General features: G+C 34.2%; 2 protein-coding genes across 4 annotated transcripts in view; one reads left to right on the top strand and one right to left on the bottom strand.

Moving 5' to 3' along the window:
- LOC116169834 overlaps positions 1 to 20,001 on the bottom strand; it is a 182,782-nt gene that overhangs the window by 62,350 nt on the left and 100,431 nt on the right. The window contains exon 5 of one of the 2 annotated variants that reach the window (XM_031486012.1): positions 9,910 to 10,028. The exons of the other annotated variant lie outside the window; for it this stretch is intronic. Coding sequence (XP_031341872.1) covers positions 9,910 to 10,028 — 119 coding nt within the window. The remainder of the gene's footprint in view (positions 1 to 9,909; positions 10,029 to 20,001) is intronic. 2 annotated transcript variants of the gene reach the window in all.
- Positions 1 to 20,001, top strand: part of LOC116169832 (dachshund homolog 1-like) — a 162,536-nt gene that overhangs the window by 55,145 nt on the left and 87,390 nt on the right. The window lies entirely within an intron of this gene.

Below are 20,001 nucleotides of genomic sequence, written 5' to 3' on the forward strand. Positions count from 1 at the left end.
TTTCACTATTGAAGTGCTCTTATCGGCTTCAAATTTGCTACACGGTAATTATAATATAATATAATTTGATTCTTAAAAAATGCGCTACAAAAATAAATACAGAGCGTTTAAACTTAAAAAGTCCAACATTTACATCTTGTAGACTATGAAAGGCACCGTGAGTTTTGGTATTTGTTATTAAACGAAGGAAGAGATTTTAAAATGTATCATCTGGACAAATGAATCAAATTTTTCAAATCATGGCTTGTTTTTAATGCAAGAAATAATCATTATTGCAGATTTCAAAGAAAATTTTTAAGAGACGCGTTAGCAAATATGCTAGATCATGTGCCCTTAAATTTGTGAGAGATTTATATTTTCAACAAGACGGTGCACTTGTCCATAATGCGCAAATAGTAACGCAATATTTAAATGATATGTTCCCGAATTGGTACGTCCATATTTTATGGCCTGCCAGGTCGTCGGATTTAAATCCATTAGATTTTCTTATGGGGCTATTTTAAAGGAAAGATATGTATCCAGAGGAGTTACAGCAGTATTTGTCAATTTATGTATTTGTTGTGTTTTTGTTTTAAACTAATTGTTTTTCACAATCATTTGTATCGTCCATGACACACTTGTTTTGGCCATTTTAAAATAAAACTGTTATGGTATGGAAACCCCCCCAGGAAAAGACCGAAGCAATCTTCATTTCATTGCCCTAAAACTCATAAGATAATCGAATACCCCTCGGTGTTGCGTTCTCCCTCGAAACGTTCGACTAAAAAGACTTTTGAAACATTATGTAAGTGCTAAGGGCTCCAAACCTCTTAGGGAAGAATGTAGAACCGGGGGGTATTCCATGCCCCCCCAGACCCCTCGGTGCTGGCGTTCTCTTTCAAGACGTTTACCTACAAAGAATTTGTCTAAAAATTATGTTTTAAGTACTAAGTGCTCCAAACCTCTTACGGTAGAATGTAAAACCGGAGGTCTGGGGGTATGGAATATTCCCCAGGAAAAGACGGAATCAATCTTCATTTTTCTTTTGACGTCTCCGTTAGTTATGAACCGAATTACATCAAAATTTAAACTTTGCTATAGCTCTAGCCATATAATACGCAATGCCAAAGATTGAGCCCAGTCGATTCAAAATTCACAGTGCCCTTTTGGCATCTCGACCATTTATGAACCGAATTGCACGAAATTCACAGTGAGAATAGCCGATACCAATGCCAAAGTTTAAGTCCACTCAATTCCGTCATTTATGAATCCGATTTCATGAAATTGAAACTTAGATTATTATTAAACGGATTTACAAAATAAGATATTGAAAATTGAAGAATACCTTGCCGTCACATACAAAATTGGATCGGTTTCCTCTGTGAAATGGAGACCTCTTAGTCTTAGATTATTTTGGCTCGAATAGAATAATTTGGATAGCCGCCACCATGTAAAACATTTTTAGCGCATTTCTTTAAGAATTAAATTCCTATAGTACTGTGGTGAAAGGTCTCATCGAAATAGATCGGTTTGTTCAAACTATAACTTTCCCGCGAGACTCTTTCTTGAGAGGGGGGAGGGGGGTAGAAATTAATTTTATCTTTTATGGCATTCTAATTAATGGTCTCAACGAAAGGAACCGTTTTTTACAAACTACCGCCCTTCTTTCTGATGACCCCTTATCAAAAAATGGGTTGGGAAGTGAGGGGGAGGGTTGATTCTTTATGGTACTCTAATGAAAGGTTTCAACCGACCATAGTCCTCCTCGGCCACTTATCGTGATCAAATATAGTCCCTTATATCTCCAGAACGGATTGTTGGGTACTCACAAAGGGCGATTGGGATGATTAATGATGTCAAAATTTTAACAGCTCGAAAATGGTTTATCGGAGAAAAGTACTCTCAAAGGCACAATGAGGAGACATATCTATTGGTGATGTTAATAAGCTTTCAGTGCAAATATCTGCAGCAGAATGGAGTGTCGGAGGATTTTGAATGTATGCCAGGCTGCCTTTAAATGTTTATATGTGTAAAAAAGCCTCCTTCTCATTAATCATCTACCAAGAAAGCAAACATCGATAGCATGTTACTACCCCCAACCATTTACTAAACTATTTCGATTTAAAAAAAATTGCTTTATCTGCAAACGAGTTGTGCACAATTTACACTTGTTTTTGTTATTTTCAGTGCAGTATTCAGCGAGTGTTATTGAAATCGGTCTCTATTCTGAGTTTTGGCCAGCTAATTAATTCAAATATCCCACTGTGCAGCGCATCCAAAAATCCTACTACACCAACTTTCATTTAAAAACAATTGCTCGTAACTTTCATCCGCCATATTGTATCCTCCATTTTGTTTTAAAAAAAAATTGACATCCGATTCGCGATTAACGCGCCCAAAAACGCCTACTATTCCGACTTCCATTTAAATACAACAAAATTTCGTCATTTTTGTCCACCATATTGAATTCGCCATATTGTTTTTAGAAAATCTAACATCAGTTTCTTAATCAGCGCACTCAAAATTCCCGATATACAGTGTGTCCCAAATAGCGTGGGATTGCATGGGCAACTTTCCACAAGCAAATTTTAAATAAGAATCTAAAACTGCAAAACATTGTCCAAGCAATCCCATGCGATCTGTCTGGGACACACTGTATTCATTTTTAGAAAATTCTCTCAATACCTTCAAATGTGTGCCAGCTTTTCGGGATTTTGAACCACTGTACGTGGAAAAATTCCAAATTAGGCCTGGTGTAGACGTCCGGTCTTTACACGTATGTTGCCGGTAGGTTCACGCAGCGGCGCCGTACTTTTAAAAACTTATAAATTATGCACTTTTCCAAATCCTTGAAGATCCCTCGTTTCAATGGATCTTAAAGTTATCGGGTAAATTTGCCAAAATACATAAGTACGACTAACCTTTATTACAAATTGATATGGAATTTTTACTGTTAAACTTTTTCTCGTTAATTTATTATTACGGCGGAATACACACATATTCCTAGGCGTATTTTTTTATAACAAACTTTATTTTTTTTTAACTCGCACTCTTTACCCAAATTACTGCGATTACAACTTATACGGCTGAGTATTGAACGGGGAGCCATTCGCTTTTTAAACCACTCCGATTTTTCAAAAAAACTGAACCACGAGGTCGCCCTGAATTTACTAAAACTGATTTTCTAAGCTCGAACGCTAATCTATCTGAACCTTACCCGACCAATCTTCCAATGAATTAATTCCGTGCAAAATAATCTAAATCGTTTTTTAACGCCTAGTGAATGTTGGAATAGTAATGGCGGCGGTATTTTATTAATTTTCACTGGTTCAACCAGCTTTCAGGACTACATACTGACTTTCGGATTCTGCGATGTCAGCTTATTTTTATCAAGCTGTGCTTAATTTAGTTGCAGAAGTAACTTAACGGGACCTATTTCCAGCGTGTAATTTAAAACCCCGTTCTAGCTACACTCAATCCCGGTTCATAAACCGAAGCTCTTAATGACCCAAATAACATCTAATAAAAAACCCAAATCGACAAATAAATTAAAAATGCCATCTATCAAAAATTACAAAAAAATAAGATTAAGGATCACCGAAGAAGCACGAGGGAATTTATTGTTTTTATTTATTTTTAAACAAAATAAAATTGTAAATAAACGTAAAATTTAAATATTCGGACAATCCGAACCGAAACGGTCAATCCAGAAACCGAACTTTTATTTTAAAAATAGCTCGGGAAGTTACACATACAAAGTTACGTAATTAACTAAATGTACAATCCGTTTTAAATGCGCAAGAGCATAAAAGGCAGCTAATTTTCAGGAACTACGAGTACATACACGAAATGTTAATTAAATTGTGTCGGCATTATAAAATGCATAACTGACTGTGCACAATTTATGCGTTTAATGCTTGAAATTATGATGTAATCTGATTCAGTACAGTTTGATGCATTGAACTGGTAATTTTGAATATACAAACTTAAGTTTTCTGGAGGAGTACCTTTGCAATCACATTTCGTACATAGTAATATCTAACCTTTTTTCGGCGTTAATTAAACCAAATAGCAAATAAAAAGTCAAGGAAACGCAATTGTTCAGGCATATTTTCTTTAATTAAAAATTTAAAAAAATGAGTAAGTTCTCGAAAGGTTATAATTGGTGATGCTTTATTCTCAGTGAGTGCGGCACTTTAATTAAGCAAATTTGTATAGGATAGGTTGGAAAAATTTCTGCTCTGAAATAACTTCTTATTTTGGACCATATCAACCACAGTCTAACACCTAACACGTATAGAGAAAAGGAGTCATTTTTGATTCGCGAAAACAGAAATGATTCCAATTGTCCTACTTTCTTTACAGGCGGATTAGAGAAATCTGACAAATTCCGACTACATCAAGTATATCAGATGTAAAAAGCGAAAAACGGCTTACTTAATTAAGACACGGAATGAATCACAGAACACCCTTAAAAGTGCAAATTCTTTGCGTTAATTACGAGATTTGTTTTCAAAGATTTCCATTCAAAAGGGGGAATGTTTTAGGGACGCGCGCCGCCACCGTTATACTAATAATATGCTTCATTTCTTTAATTTTGTCTTAGTCGCGTGTTCATTCGGTCGTATAAATTTCGAATTATTCAAAATTTACGCACGGTTCAATAGTATAAATAAATTGGCCGCGAGATGGATTCTTCCTCGTGCGTTTTTAATTACAGCGGATTTACACAAAGAGGCACTCGTTTGTGTAATCGGGTGTACTTCGCCGGAAATAAATAATTGTTTAGATTTATTACGCTTTGAATGTTCGACTAAGGAACGTTTCATTCGGATTTAATCTTGAATAAATAGGGGATCTTCTTCGCTTTTAGGTACCGGGCGTAAACATTCGCTCTAATATTGAACAGAAATTATTAAATATACCCGAGTCGAGTCGACTTCCCACAAATGTTCTTAAAATAATAAGAAATATAACAGTTAATATACACAAAATTATGTAAACCATATTTCCGATGTTGATTTTATTTGCAGAAGAAATAACGTGTTAAATACAGAAACCATATTTATGTTTTCATATTTATAGGAGCTCATTTAAAAAATGCAGACTTTGTTAACAATAACAAGTTAAAAACGTAAATAGATATTAAGTGCAGCGATTTATGAAAGGGTGGCGCCCCTGTCTAAAAATAAAATTAGGTAATAAAGATTGAAAAAAATCGGTAGCCGAAAAGACTTGTTTCTATCTCCAGACGGACACGTGTTCCCTTTTGGATACATTATTTTACCCGTTTCAAGTGATGGTTTAAAAGTTTCTTATCGTTATAGGGGTGCCACATGATGAATATAATAAACAGCCTTTTAAAATGTTTCACTTAAAGAATACAATTGAGCCGGAATCGAAATTATGATGAACAGATCTTCGAAAAAATATGTTATGTAAACAATGTTAGTACATAAAAATATAATTGAAAATAAACAGTAGAAACCATATGACACCCGAAATTGATTATTTCTTTTGAAAATTAAATTTAGTGATGACTGACTCTAACCATTTAATAATGAGTAAATTATACTTCATAACTTTCCTCTATTAGTCTAATTCGAGTACATAAACTTCCTTTGTGTACTCGATTCCAATTTCGTGCGGAATCGTGTATATGACTAACGTATAAATAAACAGATATGTCTAAATTATACACCAAAAAACCTTTTTATTTAATATTGCTTTCCCACATTTACATTATTAGTTAAATTTTAAAATCCAAGAGCAAATATAAACGGCAATTCGTCAAATTGTGGTATTCAAAATCGAAATAATAATACACTTTTGCTGCTTTTTCTGAGTAAGGAGGGTATTGTCACAAGTAACCCTTAAGGGACAATAATGCGAAAATCTGCATAGCATCATTAAATGGGCCCCTTCATAAGAATAATATTTTATATAAACCATTTTTTGATATCCCCGCTAGTTTCCGCAATAACCGATTGCCTCAAGATAAATGGGCCACCCTGTATATAAATTAATTAAGTGACATTCAAACAGGGCTGGATTTACCACGAGGCGCACAAGGCCCGGGCCTAGGGACGCATCGTTGCAAGAACCAATTTAATTTGCAAACGAATGTATATTAAAAATAATTGATCAAAAGTGTGAAAATGAATCAGAATGCCGAAAGGGCTCCTACAAATTTAAGCAGAATGCATTTAAAGCCAAAGGCCGTGTTTCCCTCATCGGACAAAAGAACAGAGCCGAAGCAAATTCCGAATCATTGTTCGCAGAGGGTAAATATAGAGGGAAATCTGGAGCAAGAGAGGTAACTGCAGAAAACGCTAAAGATACATTTTACATCACAACTACAATATACAAAAATTAACAATCCGATGAAGTGAATAACTTTTATTTGACGATTTAACAGCAACAGCAACAGATTTAAAAGCAACTCCAATCCTTTCCCATTTGTGAAAGAATAACATTCCGAAGTCTTTTACATAAAGTACATGAAATACACTGTTAATTAGCCGGATCTTCTCAGTCCAGAAGGGATCTGAAGGTCCTGGATACGGCAACCTTAGACTAAAGTTGTATTTCAAGATGAATGCCTCTGGCTCTAAGTATCTTTATCACTTCTGGATATACCTCTACACGGACGAAACAGTTAAAGACATTCAAAAAAGGCGGATTCATTCACAAAGAATTGAAGTCGCTAATTAATCCAAATGAGTTTAAACATTTCAAAAACCTATAGATGGTTGTGTGTCTACACAAATTATTTTTGAATGTACAGGATGTCCCATTTTTACAGTGTAAATAAATAACTGATTTTTTAAAACGGAACACTGTATATTTTTAGTTGTTTCGATGTCATTTGTTAACCTTTACATTGCACTCCTTCCCTTTTTGATGTTTTGACAATATTGCCATTTTATTAATTTTTTCCTAATAATTCCTCATATAAGCAAGCCTCACTTTCTTGGACCGTAGCGATCTTTTTTGAAGTTAAGAAATAAAATTTGGGCAATAATGTTAATCCGAGTAACAGGCAACACTTTGATAACGAGAAAGTTAGATTTAGTGATACAGTCTGAACTTCTAAGTTCAACATTTCTCACAAAAGTACCTACCCACTAAAATTTTTCGCGTCTAGGGGCGCACAAGCATTAAATCCGACCCTGCATTCAAATATGAGATTACAAACGTTCACTTGTATCTGTGATTAGGTGCCCTTTAAATATACAGTCTGTCAACTTGCTGATTTGTGTGTTTCATTACTCTTTCTTTACCCACTCAATAGGTTCTTGTCTGCCGGCAGGGTATCTTGAAACAATAACAAACGTTGCTAACAGGAAAACCGAAGGTGAAGTGACGAACAAAAGTTAATTTAAATACTTCAGTGGGGCAGGAACAGCTCAACTTTTTCTAATGGGTACTTGTTGAGTTGATGAAGGGAAAAGACTTATGGGGATGTGTTTTTTTTTGTTTAATTACCTTAATAATAAGGGGAAACTCGACAGGGGTAATTTAAAAATTTTGGGGTTATCCTCCCTAAAAAACTCCTCGGTGTATGACAGTTTTGAACCATCTAAAATAAATATATTTTTAATTACCCTTTAATGATCCAGAAGTATTCAGATTTTTTTCTTCACTCGTTTAAAACTCCGTCCTAGGACTTTTGGAAAACCTTATACCATGCGACGATAAAAAATGAGTTGCTGTCGAGTCACCTTTGGAATTTTTGTTTACATGGGAAATCGTACTTAACTTGACCTTCCAAAGGCGACTCGACAGCAACTCATTTTTAATTATCGGTACAGGACAATAACTCCCGACCAATATCCCCCCCGGACAAAAACCCCTCTACATTAAACCCCGAGAGACATTTACCTCCCGACAAAGAAACCTACGTTGCAAATGTCAAGTCTATTTTCGACTGAAAAACGTAGAATTCCCTTTTTTCCCGTTGTCGTTCCCTTTGGAAATTTTCGAAAGAACAAATGTTCGCGGGCATACTAGTCCCAGTCATCGCAAGACAGACAGACAGGCAAACATTCATTTTTATTTACATAGATAATAGCAGACCCGACAAACGTTGACATTCAGCCATGTGATGTATCAGAAACGCTAAACGTAACGTGCAGGTTATCTGCCAAGAAACGTTATTTTCCGGTATAGACATTCTCCACTTGCATTTTGTGGCTTTCTTGGAATGACATTCTACTAATTTCAACTCTATTAACCAGTTACCTGTTACAGTACCCCCTTCTTGTTTTTGAAAGCGATTTCAAAAACAACAAATTAAAAATAAACGACAGCTTATCCCGAAACGATTTCTAAAAAAATGACAATCTACCTACGTTTGTTTCTGAGATGAAAAAAGGGTAAAAACTGCCTACTCCAGATATTTTTACGTAGAATCCAGGAGCGTAGTAAAAATAAATGTTTTGACCACCATTTCTGAGATTTGACTCAAAGTTGGTATTTTCAAATGCAACCCCCTGTATAACTTTGCGTAAATTTTTTTACATTCTTTTTCCTGATTGCATTGATGTATCACAACCTATATATTTCCTTAAATTTTCGCCATGGACAAAAAATTAAAACATTTTTTACGGTTTTTAAATAGTCGGTCATGGATTCGAGGAGCTTTTGTTTTTTTATTGCATTCATGACAGCCAATGCTAATCAATAAAAATGGCTGACGATAGAAACATGTCATTTCACAATTTTGAAAAATATGATGTGTTAATTAGTGGTAGGTATATGACACTTACTGATATTTCAGAGGTGGACAACCCCAAACACCTATTACACCTATTTCCTATTTCCAGTTGAACAAGGATTATGTTTGCTGGAAAATGTTAAATAACAACACGGAGGATTTGTTCATTAAATTTTTAGACGACATTAGACAAGTTTATCGTGATTAATTAGATATAATGTAATAGTATACGGGGTGTCCATTATGTATGGAATATACCGACTGTATACAAAATTTTTCTATATGGAAGTTGTTTAACATTTTATTTTCCATAATAAGGCAGCATTCAGTTGTTTTGATTTCAGAAAACAAATGAGTAACGAAAAACAACCCTTTCATTAGCCTCAGATTTTTTTTTCTTTTCGATGATGTAAAATGTATTATAATTACATGAATAACATTAATCTATAGATCCTATATCAAAATGAAACCAATGAACGTGTGCGTCTCTATTAAACCTTGAGACAACACGAAATTAACAATAATTGCTGCAGCAATTTCTCCCAGAATACTCAGACATTTATTGCACGCGTTCCGTGATAGGTTAGTTCACTGCCTTGCAGCTAATAATAACAATATTTTGAACACTTATTGCGATAAAACCATATTATTGCTAATTTCATTTTGTCTTCAAGGTTTAATAAGAAACGTACATGTTCATTTGTTTTATTTTGATGCAGGATTAATGTTATTGTTGTAATTTAAAATTTAAAAAATTCAATTGTTTTTCGTTACTCATTTGTTTTCTGAAATAAAAACAACTGATTGCTGCCTCATTATGAGAAATAATGTCAAATAACTTTTATATAAACAATTTTTTTATACAGTCGTTATTTATCGAGATATATACTATATTCTATACATAATGGGCACCCTGTATAGACAAGACAATGCATGCAAGGTGTATAACATATGTACTTGTTCAGTTTGAATGAATTGTTTGTTGCTAATAGTAACTTTTGAAATTAATTAATCCAGCACTACCAAGACTGTATATAGAATTTCTTAACGTAAACCGCTAACAACATGGTAGACCGCATACTAAATTCAGTTTGGGTCGGTAGACCGCATACTAAACCGGAACCTTTTTTTTAAAATTGGTTTAAAAATTTTAAAATAATAATAATACTCCCTGAAGGATATGATTTAGAATAAAATAAACATAAACTTACTTTAACACGCCGTTCAAATTTGAATACGGGTACGCCTTTTGACTCGACTGGAAAATTTTTTTCTTTGAAGTTGACTAGTAACAGAAGGCAGTCTCGGAGGGTGTCAAATTCGACAGAATCTGCAACGTCACAGTTGACAAAAATTAATCTCTTGGTCACAATGGTCCTTTTGTTTATTGAGTACTGGGTTATTATTCGAATTACTCCGTTAAGGTGTTTTTCAGGTCGATTTACTTGTAATGTTTAACGTATTAGGCTGTACCATCAACAGTGTAGCAAAAATGGTTCAAAGAACACCCAGTTTCCCTATTTTTATTTAATACAGAGTGAGTTTTTTTTTAATTTCAAGCATTGGGATCTCGTAAACCATAAGACATACGGATTCGGTTAAATGAGGAAAGAGTTGTCGTTTTAAGAGCTTATTTAAGATATGCTTTTGTTTTTTGAAAAAAATCCACAGTTCACTAGATATGAGCGAAAAACAGATTTAGTGATTTTTCATTTAACTGTTGTAGAATCATTATTAGAAATACAACAAAATGACACGAATAAAAGTTTTAGACATTTTAATGCTTAACAATTAACATAATGAACATACTAATTTATTTTTATCTTACAATGTTTGAGTTATAATACAAACTTTAATTTTTTTAAATGGTAGTCATAGTTAACTTTGACATTTTTAAAAAGGACAATTTTTTCTCTTTATAACGATATAAGGCTTGCTAAATGTACTTTAATAAATAAACGCCCTGCAGTAATTTTCGTATTAGTGAGAGGTAAGTAAACAGAGTTGGCCATGGAAAACAATATCTAGTGAGATAGGTACCTTTCATTTACGACGAAAATTGGACAGGCCAATGTTATCTTCATTTTCTACCAAATGAATTTCAAGATATGCAGGATGGGTTAGATTTGGAAACACGACGTAATTTACGCTGGTTTCAACACAACGGTGCCCCACCGCACAACTAACTTCAAGTTAAATATTATAATAGACAGTAATTAAGAGAACAAAAATGTTTCCCATGGCAAAATCTGTTTTTACTATACTCTTAATAATACATTTAATACGTTTATTTGTCGAAGTAAGTACAATGATTCTTATATCATTGCAAACAGAAAAAAATTCACTTTTTAAAAATGTCACAGCCAACTATGATTACAATTTAAAAAAATGTAAGTTTGCGTTATAACTCGAAAATTATAAAAGACGAATAAATATTAATAAATGTATCTTATTAAGCGAAAAAAATCTACAATTTTTGTTCTATGCATATTTCTGTATTTCTAATGCTAACGATTCTACAACATTTAAAAGAAAAATCACTAAATCTGTTTTTCGCTCAGATCTAGTGAACTGTGGATTTTTTCACAAAACAAAAGCATATCTTGAATAAGCTCTTAAAACGACAACTAGTTCCTCATTTAACCGAATCTCTATGTCTTACGGTTTCCGAGATCCTAATGCTTAAAATGAAAAAAAACTCACCCTGTATATAACAGTCGATGGGGGTGCAATGTAGTCCTCGAGATCTATTGGTCTATAGTTCTCGGGGTAGAAGGTAAAATTAATTAATTTATTTCTGGGTTCTGTTCATTTTTCGTAGAGCATGGGCGCGGGTTAAGAGAGCACCTTCACCTTCACCTTCATCGTAATAGTTTGCAATGAAAAAAATGCGTCATAAAGGTCTCGAAAAATAGACGATTACCTCGAAATAGCATTTGAAATTTTAATTTTTTATGCCATTTCCTGATGAGTTCTGCCTCTTTTATGTACAAAAATTAGCAAAAAAGCGAGAGCGAAGGAAGTAATAACGCTTCCTGTTGTCACTACCTTTGGTTATAAAATTTCTAGCCAAAAAGGCGAAAGAATTCTCGGCTAGAGAAATTAATAATGCGGAAAGCACATCCGGAAGCACACGCAGACATAACCTCGAAGGTAATTTAAAGATAAAGCCTCGAATTAATTTGTATCACTCCTTGTCAGTTCATTATAATATTGTGTGAACTGAATATGTTTCTCTTTCAGTGCACCTGCTTATTACATTCGCATTAACAATGTTAACAATTATTTAAATTTGCATTTCTACAATTCCCCAGGTTATAATTACGCGCAGGTATCACAACTAATTATATGCAAATCACCTTCTGCATTGTACACTGTGTTAACATCTAATAGAGGAGTAAAGGGAAATTTATGGTTTACATTTTAATAAAGCCATAAAGATGGTAATTAAAGGAAAAAAAATCCGGCCGTAAAAAGTTTCGAAACATTCGGAAATATTTGATCAAGTCGGAAAGATGTTTAAAGTAGTAACTCCATTTTCTTAATTGAAATAAATTAGGAATACCCTTTGAAGTTCGCTCCGTTTTGTGGTTCCATGCAATTCCATCCTATTATTCGTGTTCCGCCATGAAATAGCTTCTTAATTTCGGCCGAAAAACTCGTTAACCGCAATTTTATTTGTTTCGCTTCTGTCTTTTCCATTTCACTTTTACGAGATTAAATTATTGTATTTTTTTTTGGCGTTTGCCCCACAAGGGCGCGAACGAGTGCGCGCGTCAGAGGACCCATTTATTTTCCTTCACCCCCCTCTGCTATACGGAATTTCAATTACATCGAGTTTACTCCGAGCTAATTACATATCAAAGTGAGTTCGCATTCTTTGTGTTAATTACAATATTTGTTTTCGAAGATTTTCGCTTGGGGTCTACTTGCCATACCGATTGCTTTGTTAAGGGCCGGAGGGGGATCAAATCTTGTGCGTTTCCTTTAGGAAATATTACAAATTCATGTTGAGTTTAAATGTATACGTATTAATTATAATATTGTTAATGACTTCCATGTGAAATAAAAACATTAAATAGTTCAATATCTCTCGTCCAAATTGCCATATTTTATAGTAAACAATCCACCTGCCCAGCAGGCAGGTATAATAATCTACTTGCAAAAAAGAAACTTGCATAAATTAACCAAAACCAAAGGACTTCTAATTTCCATTTTGATGGACTTCTTTTTGAAAATTTTCAATTTATAATTGTGGGTTTAACAAAGATCGTTATTAACTTTTGAATTTGAATTTTTGAGAATCTAAAATAACATAACTATCTTGGATGGAAATTATCTTGATTCTTGACGCATTAAATTTGCACTGACTTTGTATAGCAACCTAGTGAAATTAGCTTTTGAGTACAACACGTGTCTGATACTATTATTCAGCCCATCAGAAACGTCAAATTTAACGTGCGGGTTATCCAGAGGGGTTATCTGTCAAAAACGTTATTTAGTATAGGGCAAATAACGTTTTCTGGAGATAACCTGCACGTTAAGTTTAACGTTAGTGATACATCACAGGGGTATCAGGGCTGAATAACAATTAAAATTAATTTTTTTACGCGATACCTCTTAAAATCTTTTACAGACTTCTTAAAAGCATTTGAAGATCCTTAAGGACTAATACATGCCGAAAAAGACTCCACAAAAACTTAGTGAACTTTGTATGCTTTCAAATACTAAGATTCAAGGTATGGGGCTGTGGAGCACTTTAAAATACTTTTGAGAACCTTGAACCTTCTTAAAGATCAATAAATCCACATGTCTTTAATGGAATTAAGAATGTTATTCGATGTTTTTAGACACTCTGGGAAACTTTTGGATTAAAGCTTTTGAAGACTGAAATTTTTCTCAAGGAATTTCCGTGACTTATTTGCCAAAACATGGAATCAAATGCCTTGAACACATTTTTGAGATCATCGTATGACTTTCCTGAAAAATGAATAATGAAAATTTCAGTTTCACGAACCGCATTTTTTTCAGAAAATGAACAGGTGACTAAATGTCTTGCAAAAACTATTTTTTTTATACTTCTTCAACGGCTATAGCATTGTTATTAACTTTATACAATATTATTTATAATCAGCAAATCCAGGGCTACTCAAAACTATAAAAATATACAGGGTGTCCCATTATAAACACTGAAAATGTATTTTTTTGGAAATTCTCTGTATCAGAATGAGTTAAATGAAATATCACGATAATCCCGGTACCGTGTGTCCTATTTTGGTTGAGACTGTAGTGTATCTCAGCTGTTTTTAAGAGATTGTTGTTTTCGTGAGCCTGTGGCACTTTTTTTTGGGAAATTTGTAATACAGAATCAATCTAGTTACGCTTGTTTCTGAGATACAGGATGAAAACATTTTAGGATGCTATCATCATCATTATACAGCTGGAGGTGGCCATTTATTTTGCCCCTCTCATGAACATGTTATCTTTCTAGGCGATTTAAACATTAATACGCTTTTGCATGATCGTAATGATTTATCTTTTGTACTCCCCCTGCCAAAAAAAGAAGGATCATAACAGTTTTGGAGATTTGTGCCCCATCAGTATTCTACCAGCCCTCTCCAAGATACTTGAGAAGGAGCTGGAAAATCAAATTAGAAGGCACTTGTCCGTTAACAATATATTACCTGACATGCAATCCGGATTTTGACCCGGTTATCGCTGATGTATTTAGAGCTATAGGTTTTGTGACAGCATTGGTATTAATTGCCTACTCCAAGACCTTCCACACTCTCGATCACGACACCTCCACATTTTTATATGGAACACCCTGTATATTATTACATCGTATGATGGCTTATTCAATTCTTTACGAAAGTTCGTAATGCCCCATACCCAAAATAGTTCAAATAACCATGATTTTTCAATTATTTTCTTTTCGATCTAGTTATCCATGAAAATGGTAAACTACCTTGTTTGTTGTACAGTATCTCAGAGCCAACTTTAAAGTTTATTACATAGCGCTGTTAAGTTTATGTTTTTTACGCACCCTATACCTACTGAAAAAAATGAAAACGTTTTTGTACACCTTCTTTAATACAAGTATCAAGTAGTAACTTTAAGTTATTTTTATATGTATTACTTAATTTCATTTGTTATTTCTGTTTTGTTAACAACCTTGTATCAAAAAACCCTAGTTTTAGTTATTGTTTTAAATACTATATTGTGTATTTTTATCATTTTCATGGATAACTAGATCGAAATGGATATAATTGAAACAACTTGCTTATTTGAAGTATTTTGGATATGATACATTAAGAACTTTTGTAGAGAATTTAATAAGCTATCATATGGTAGAATAATATACAGGGTATTTCGTATAAAATTTCTGTTATCTGAAAAATGCGATGTTGATTTGTTTTTAAATTACAAATTTCGATTCAGTAGAAAATACACGTTTTGGATAATTTAACCGTATTTTTAACTCTCCAATTTAAGAAAGTTGGCAATAGTCTCGACTTAATTTGAAACAGACTGTATAGACTTTGATATCTCAGCGATAAACCTAGTCAAATGCTGTAAAATGTAATGATAAACTGTCCCAATTTAAGATTATCAATAGAGGTGTCCCTCAGGGATCAATGACTGGTCCTTTATTCTATACTCACGGTTTTGCAGCGTACTACTTGTCATCTTTATGCTGACGATATGCAGTTGTATTACTATTTTAAGCATCAAAACGCGCCGTTAGCTTTTCACCATAAATGTATGTTTTATCGAGGGGTTTTCCTTATTTTTTCTTCCTTTTGTATAAAGACTATTTATTATTATCATAGCTTACTACCCGTGTAAAAAAACATGTACTGCATATTTTGGATATTTTTACGTGGAATCCAGGGGCGTAGTAAACAATTTTGGACCATCGTTACAGAGATTTGATCCAAAGCTGGTATTTTTTCTGCAGCACCCTGTACATCTTAACCTATATTTTTTTATATAACCATATTAGGCTCGCCAGGAGAGAATGCCGGACATAGAGCGCTTGATGCCGGTCTACAATCGTATGTTTTTCAGATACGATTGTAGACTGGAATCACCTGTGTTCTGTGACCGGCAGTCTTTCTTGGTGAGCATTATATCTTATATCACATTTGCAAAATTTTGAAATGACATGTTTCTACCGTTAGCTATTTTTATTGATTGCTAGCGGCTATCTTAGTTACCATGGATACCATAAAAAAACAAAATTTCCGTGAATCCAAGGCCTACTATTTAAAAACCCTAAAAAATAAGGCTTTTATTTTTGGTTCATTGCTAAAATAAATAAAGTATACCATGAAGAAGAATGACAAAAATTGATGTTAAGATATACAGAGTATTTACCTATTGCTTTACAAAATACCAACATTGCGTCAAATCTCAAAATTTTTTTTACTACGCCACTGGATTATACGTAAATATCTAAAATAGGCACTTTTTACCTTTTAACACTCTAAAAGTCAAAATTTTCGTTTTCACATTTTCAGAATTGAGGTTTTTGGATGGAGAAGATCTTTTTTTTGGGCTCGATTTGCAGCTTTTTTAGGTTTTTTCTACGATTAAAAATTGGAGAACATGTTTCTGCTCTACTTTACAATACAGGTGCTTTAATTTGATTAGTATAGCGTAGAGTTCTAAAAATCCCGATGGAACCGCCATAAAAGATGTAATTTTCCTAAAATTATGGAGGCTCGAAATGTTTTGGGGAAGGATTTAGAACCGCGCCGTTTCAGAGGCATAAAATACCCCCCAGGAAGGAAAGCTGCAAATGTTCATTTCTCTACAATTATCATAAAGATCTTCATAGCCCCAAATCCCCTGGTTCTACAATCTTACGTAAAACGTTTAGAGCCTTTAGCACTATAATTCGAAGGAAAGGTACAATGTCCATTTTTCTACAGTTATCGGAAAGATTTTCGTTTACAGCGTAACCCCCCCCCCCACCCCCCACCCCCTGGTGGTATGATCACCCCCAAAATGTTAATCCCTTAAGATTTTTCTAAAATTAAGGTGTAAGTGCTAAAAGCTCCAGACGTTTTGACGAAGAATTTAGAACCGAGAGGTCTGAGGAGTATTCCCTGAGGAGTATGGAATACTCCCCAGGAAGGAAAGATGCAATGTTCGTTTCTCTACAATTAGCGGAAAGATCTTCATTTACCCCCCTGGGGGCGAAAACGATAGTGAGATTATAGAATCATTAATGTATCTGCAATTTAATTCTAGAATCTTTCAGTGTGAAAAAAGGGATAAAAAATGCAAAAAAAAGAGGAAGGGTCGCTACTACATTTAACAAAAAAGAGAGGAGAATATGAAACGGAAATATGGAGAGATCATGGAAAGAGGTTTTCACTCGTATGAGTATACGAATAATTTCATGATAGTGATGATTGTAGAAAAAGAGAACTAATTTTCGTTTACTGGGGGTGGGGGGCACATTGGAATACACCCCAGACCTTCCGGTACTACAATTTCACCCAAAACTACATGACAATTTTGGATGTGAGACTATCGAACTTAGCACTACGATCTGTCAAAACAAGTCCGATGGTCCCTTTTGAAAGTATCACGAGAGTTCTCCGCAGGGCTTAGAGTTTTAAGTAAAAAACAGGGGGGGGGGGGTCTGAGGAGGGGATATGGATTCATTAGAATCAATTTCGTCGGTAAGGTTCTGCTCTGTTGTCCAAATTTGTATTGGTTTAGGTACGATTCAGCTGTGCTCGTCAGAGAACATCATCTCCAAGCCCTGCCCTTCGATCTTCTTCGGCTCAATCGGATTAACATAATTAGGCTAAAAGCGGAATTTATAGCACAAACGGAGTGCAATCGAGAGGGTCGTTTGTAGCGTCGCGCAAATTAATATTGCTCATTTCGAGTAAGTTGTGACGAGATGAGGCAAAAAATTAATTTCCAAAGTTTACGTGGGAGCGCGCACGCCGTTTTTATTTGAATTCTATGCAAACGGCGCGAGTGTTTCTTTTTTGATCAACGTTTTTAATATCAACATTCATAATTTTAAAAGTATTTTGACTTTTATAGGCCTACAGAATTTCAATTTGATCTCTTTTCATACTTTTAAAATATAAATTCTTCCTCATCATTCTAAGTTTCTCCCCCGCCCCATCACCGCGCCGTGCAACTTTTGTTTGAAAAGTTAATAATCGGATTGAAATTAAAATCGTAAAAGGACGAAGCCCGATAAACGATTTAATTAATTAAGTAATTATTACGATTTAAGTAAAAATTGATGCAAACCAAACCCCTAGCTGCGACCGTTGTTATTTTACATTTCGAACTAAATGAAAGACTAATATTTTTTGTAGCAATATTTTCCCTTTTTTCACGTGTTAGTGCTTAGATAACGCACGCGGCCGCCTTACGCCACCTTCCGATGACGCACCGCGTCCCGAAAAAAAAGCGGCGGCGCTTGAATATTTCATTAGCCCATAATCGCCAGCACAACTTTTACTAGCCGTTATCCGGGAGAGCTTCCTGTAATTTACCTCCACGAAATGCAATAACAACAACCCGCTACGAAAAAAATACGGCGCTGCTGTTTACGTTAACGTGTTTAAAAAAGGAAAGGGCTATGGCGCCTGGTGGGTTGTTTTACGGTGCCCGTTTAAAACTAAGGAATAGATTAGAAGTGACAGACTAAAAGTGCGCCCGTTGAAAACGTTTTATTTGAGTTGAAATGTTTTGTGACCCTTTACGCCCTTACATAATGAAGTTGTATGTATCTCTTTTAGTCTCTTGATCTTAATCGTTCCTGTCACACATCCTAAATTATTCGACCGTTTTTTACCCCTCGTTTAATTGCGTTTTTGGTTACATTTCTCTTTGACATCTCGGAGAACGGTCGTTCGCTGTCACAATATAAATCTCGTCATTTTTTATATACGAAACAAGAAACGTAGACGTAATCTAATTAGGACCGTACACTTATAATTGAAATTAATTTACTTGGTTCACAAAATCTGGAGTAGCGGAATCGTAATTGGGCAAAATGGCCTATCTGGAGTACCTCAAGGATCAATACTGTCTTATTGTGTATTTATTTCGCCAATATAATTTTGTTTGCTTTCTTTTATTCTGCGTTCGTATTTAGATTATTAGCATATTTCGCCATTTTTAATGGGCTAATTTTGACAATTTGTAGGTAGTCTATAGAAATCCGTTCTGTAATAATAGTCGCTTGACCATTTTTAGAGAAAGGGTATGGAAATGACGTCCTAAAAGTAAAAAATGTGAAAGAATATCCCAAAAAATGCTCTAAAAAATCAAAATGTTAGCTATCAGAAAGACGTTGGAGCGCCAGGCGATTTAAAAAAAATCTTGTAAACATTATGGGAGTAAAATTTAAAGCTCGAAAACATTCAGTGAGCTATGGAATGGTTAAAAATAACGAGCCATTCCCTTAATAATGTAATATTACTGTAATATTTAACATTTTCTCTAAACAATTAATAAAACATTATGATTTCGATTAAGGATAAAAGAAAAAAGAAAAAAAAACTAGTAGGGCCTCTTACACCCCACATCATATTTTTTTATTTTTTTGTAGGTGAAAGTTTGTATCCTTTTTTAGTTGAATGTTGTTATTAGATTATTTCAGCAACGCTTAATTAATAGATAATAGATACCTGCTACGTAATTAGGGCTCTGCCCTGTGTAGTTTGTAACAATAAATAATAAGTCAGTTGATATTGAGACTATAAAAAAATCATTAAACATTGGTTTTCGGGGGATAGATTTTTACGCAAAAATCAACCCATTATCAAGCACCCCCTCTCCACAACAACCCTCATGTAAAAAAATTTAAAATGGAAATAATAGTGGAGTGACACCTTATTTGAAAGGTGTGTGTCCAACCCTGTAGTATTTACTTTACAACAAAACACAATGCTATAGAACAAAGTAAAATGCGAAAACTATGCGTTCGGCTGTCAATTATATTTGTAGTTGGACATATAATTAAGTTTGTTAATTACGCAAGCTGCTCGTAAATTATATTAACTTAAGCTAAAAGGATTAATTAATTCTTCCTCTTATAATTTTAATTTTATCATGAATATGCAATGAAGTGTTTCAAAGAAAGTTACATTGATTTTAGGTTAGTTGTATGTACTACGGCCGACAGTAAGGTCAAATAGTGCCTTAAATCTTGGTTGCGTAAGAAGGAGACCTAGGCTGAACTACGCTTCTTATAATAAAAGCATTATTATTATTCTGTCAAGGGGACCAATAGAACCTACAACTAGGTTCTATAA

Source organism: Photinus pyralis, unplaced genomic scaffold (genome assembly GCF_008802855.1).
Source record: "Photinus pyralis isolate 1611_PpyrPB1 unplaced genomic scaffold, Ppyr1.3 Ppyr1.4_LG4, whole genome shotgun sequence".
NCBI classification, from domain to species: domain Eukaryota; kingdom Metazoa; phylum Arthropoda; class Insecta; order Coleoptera; family Lampyridae; genus Photinus; species Photinus pyralis.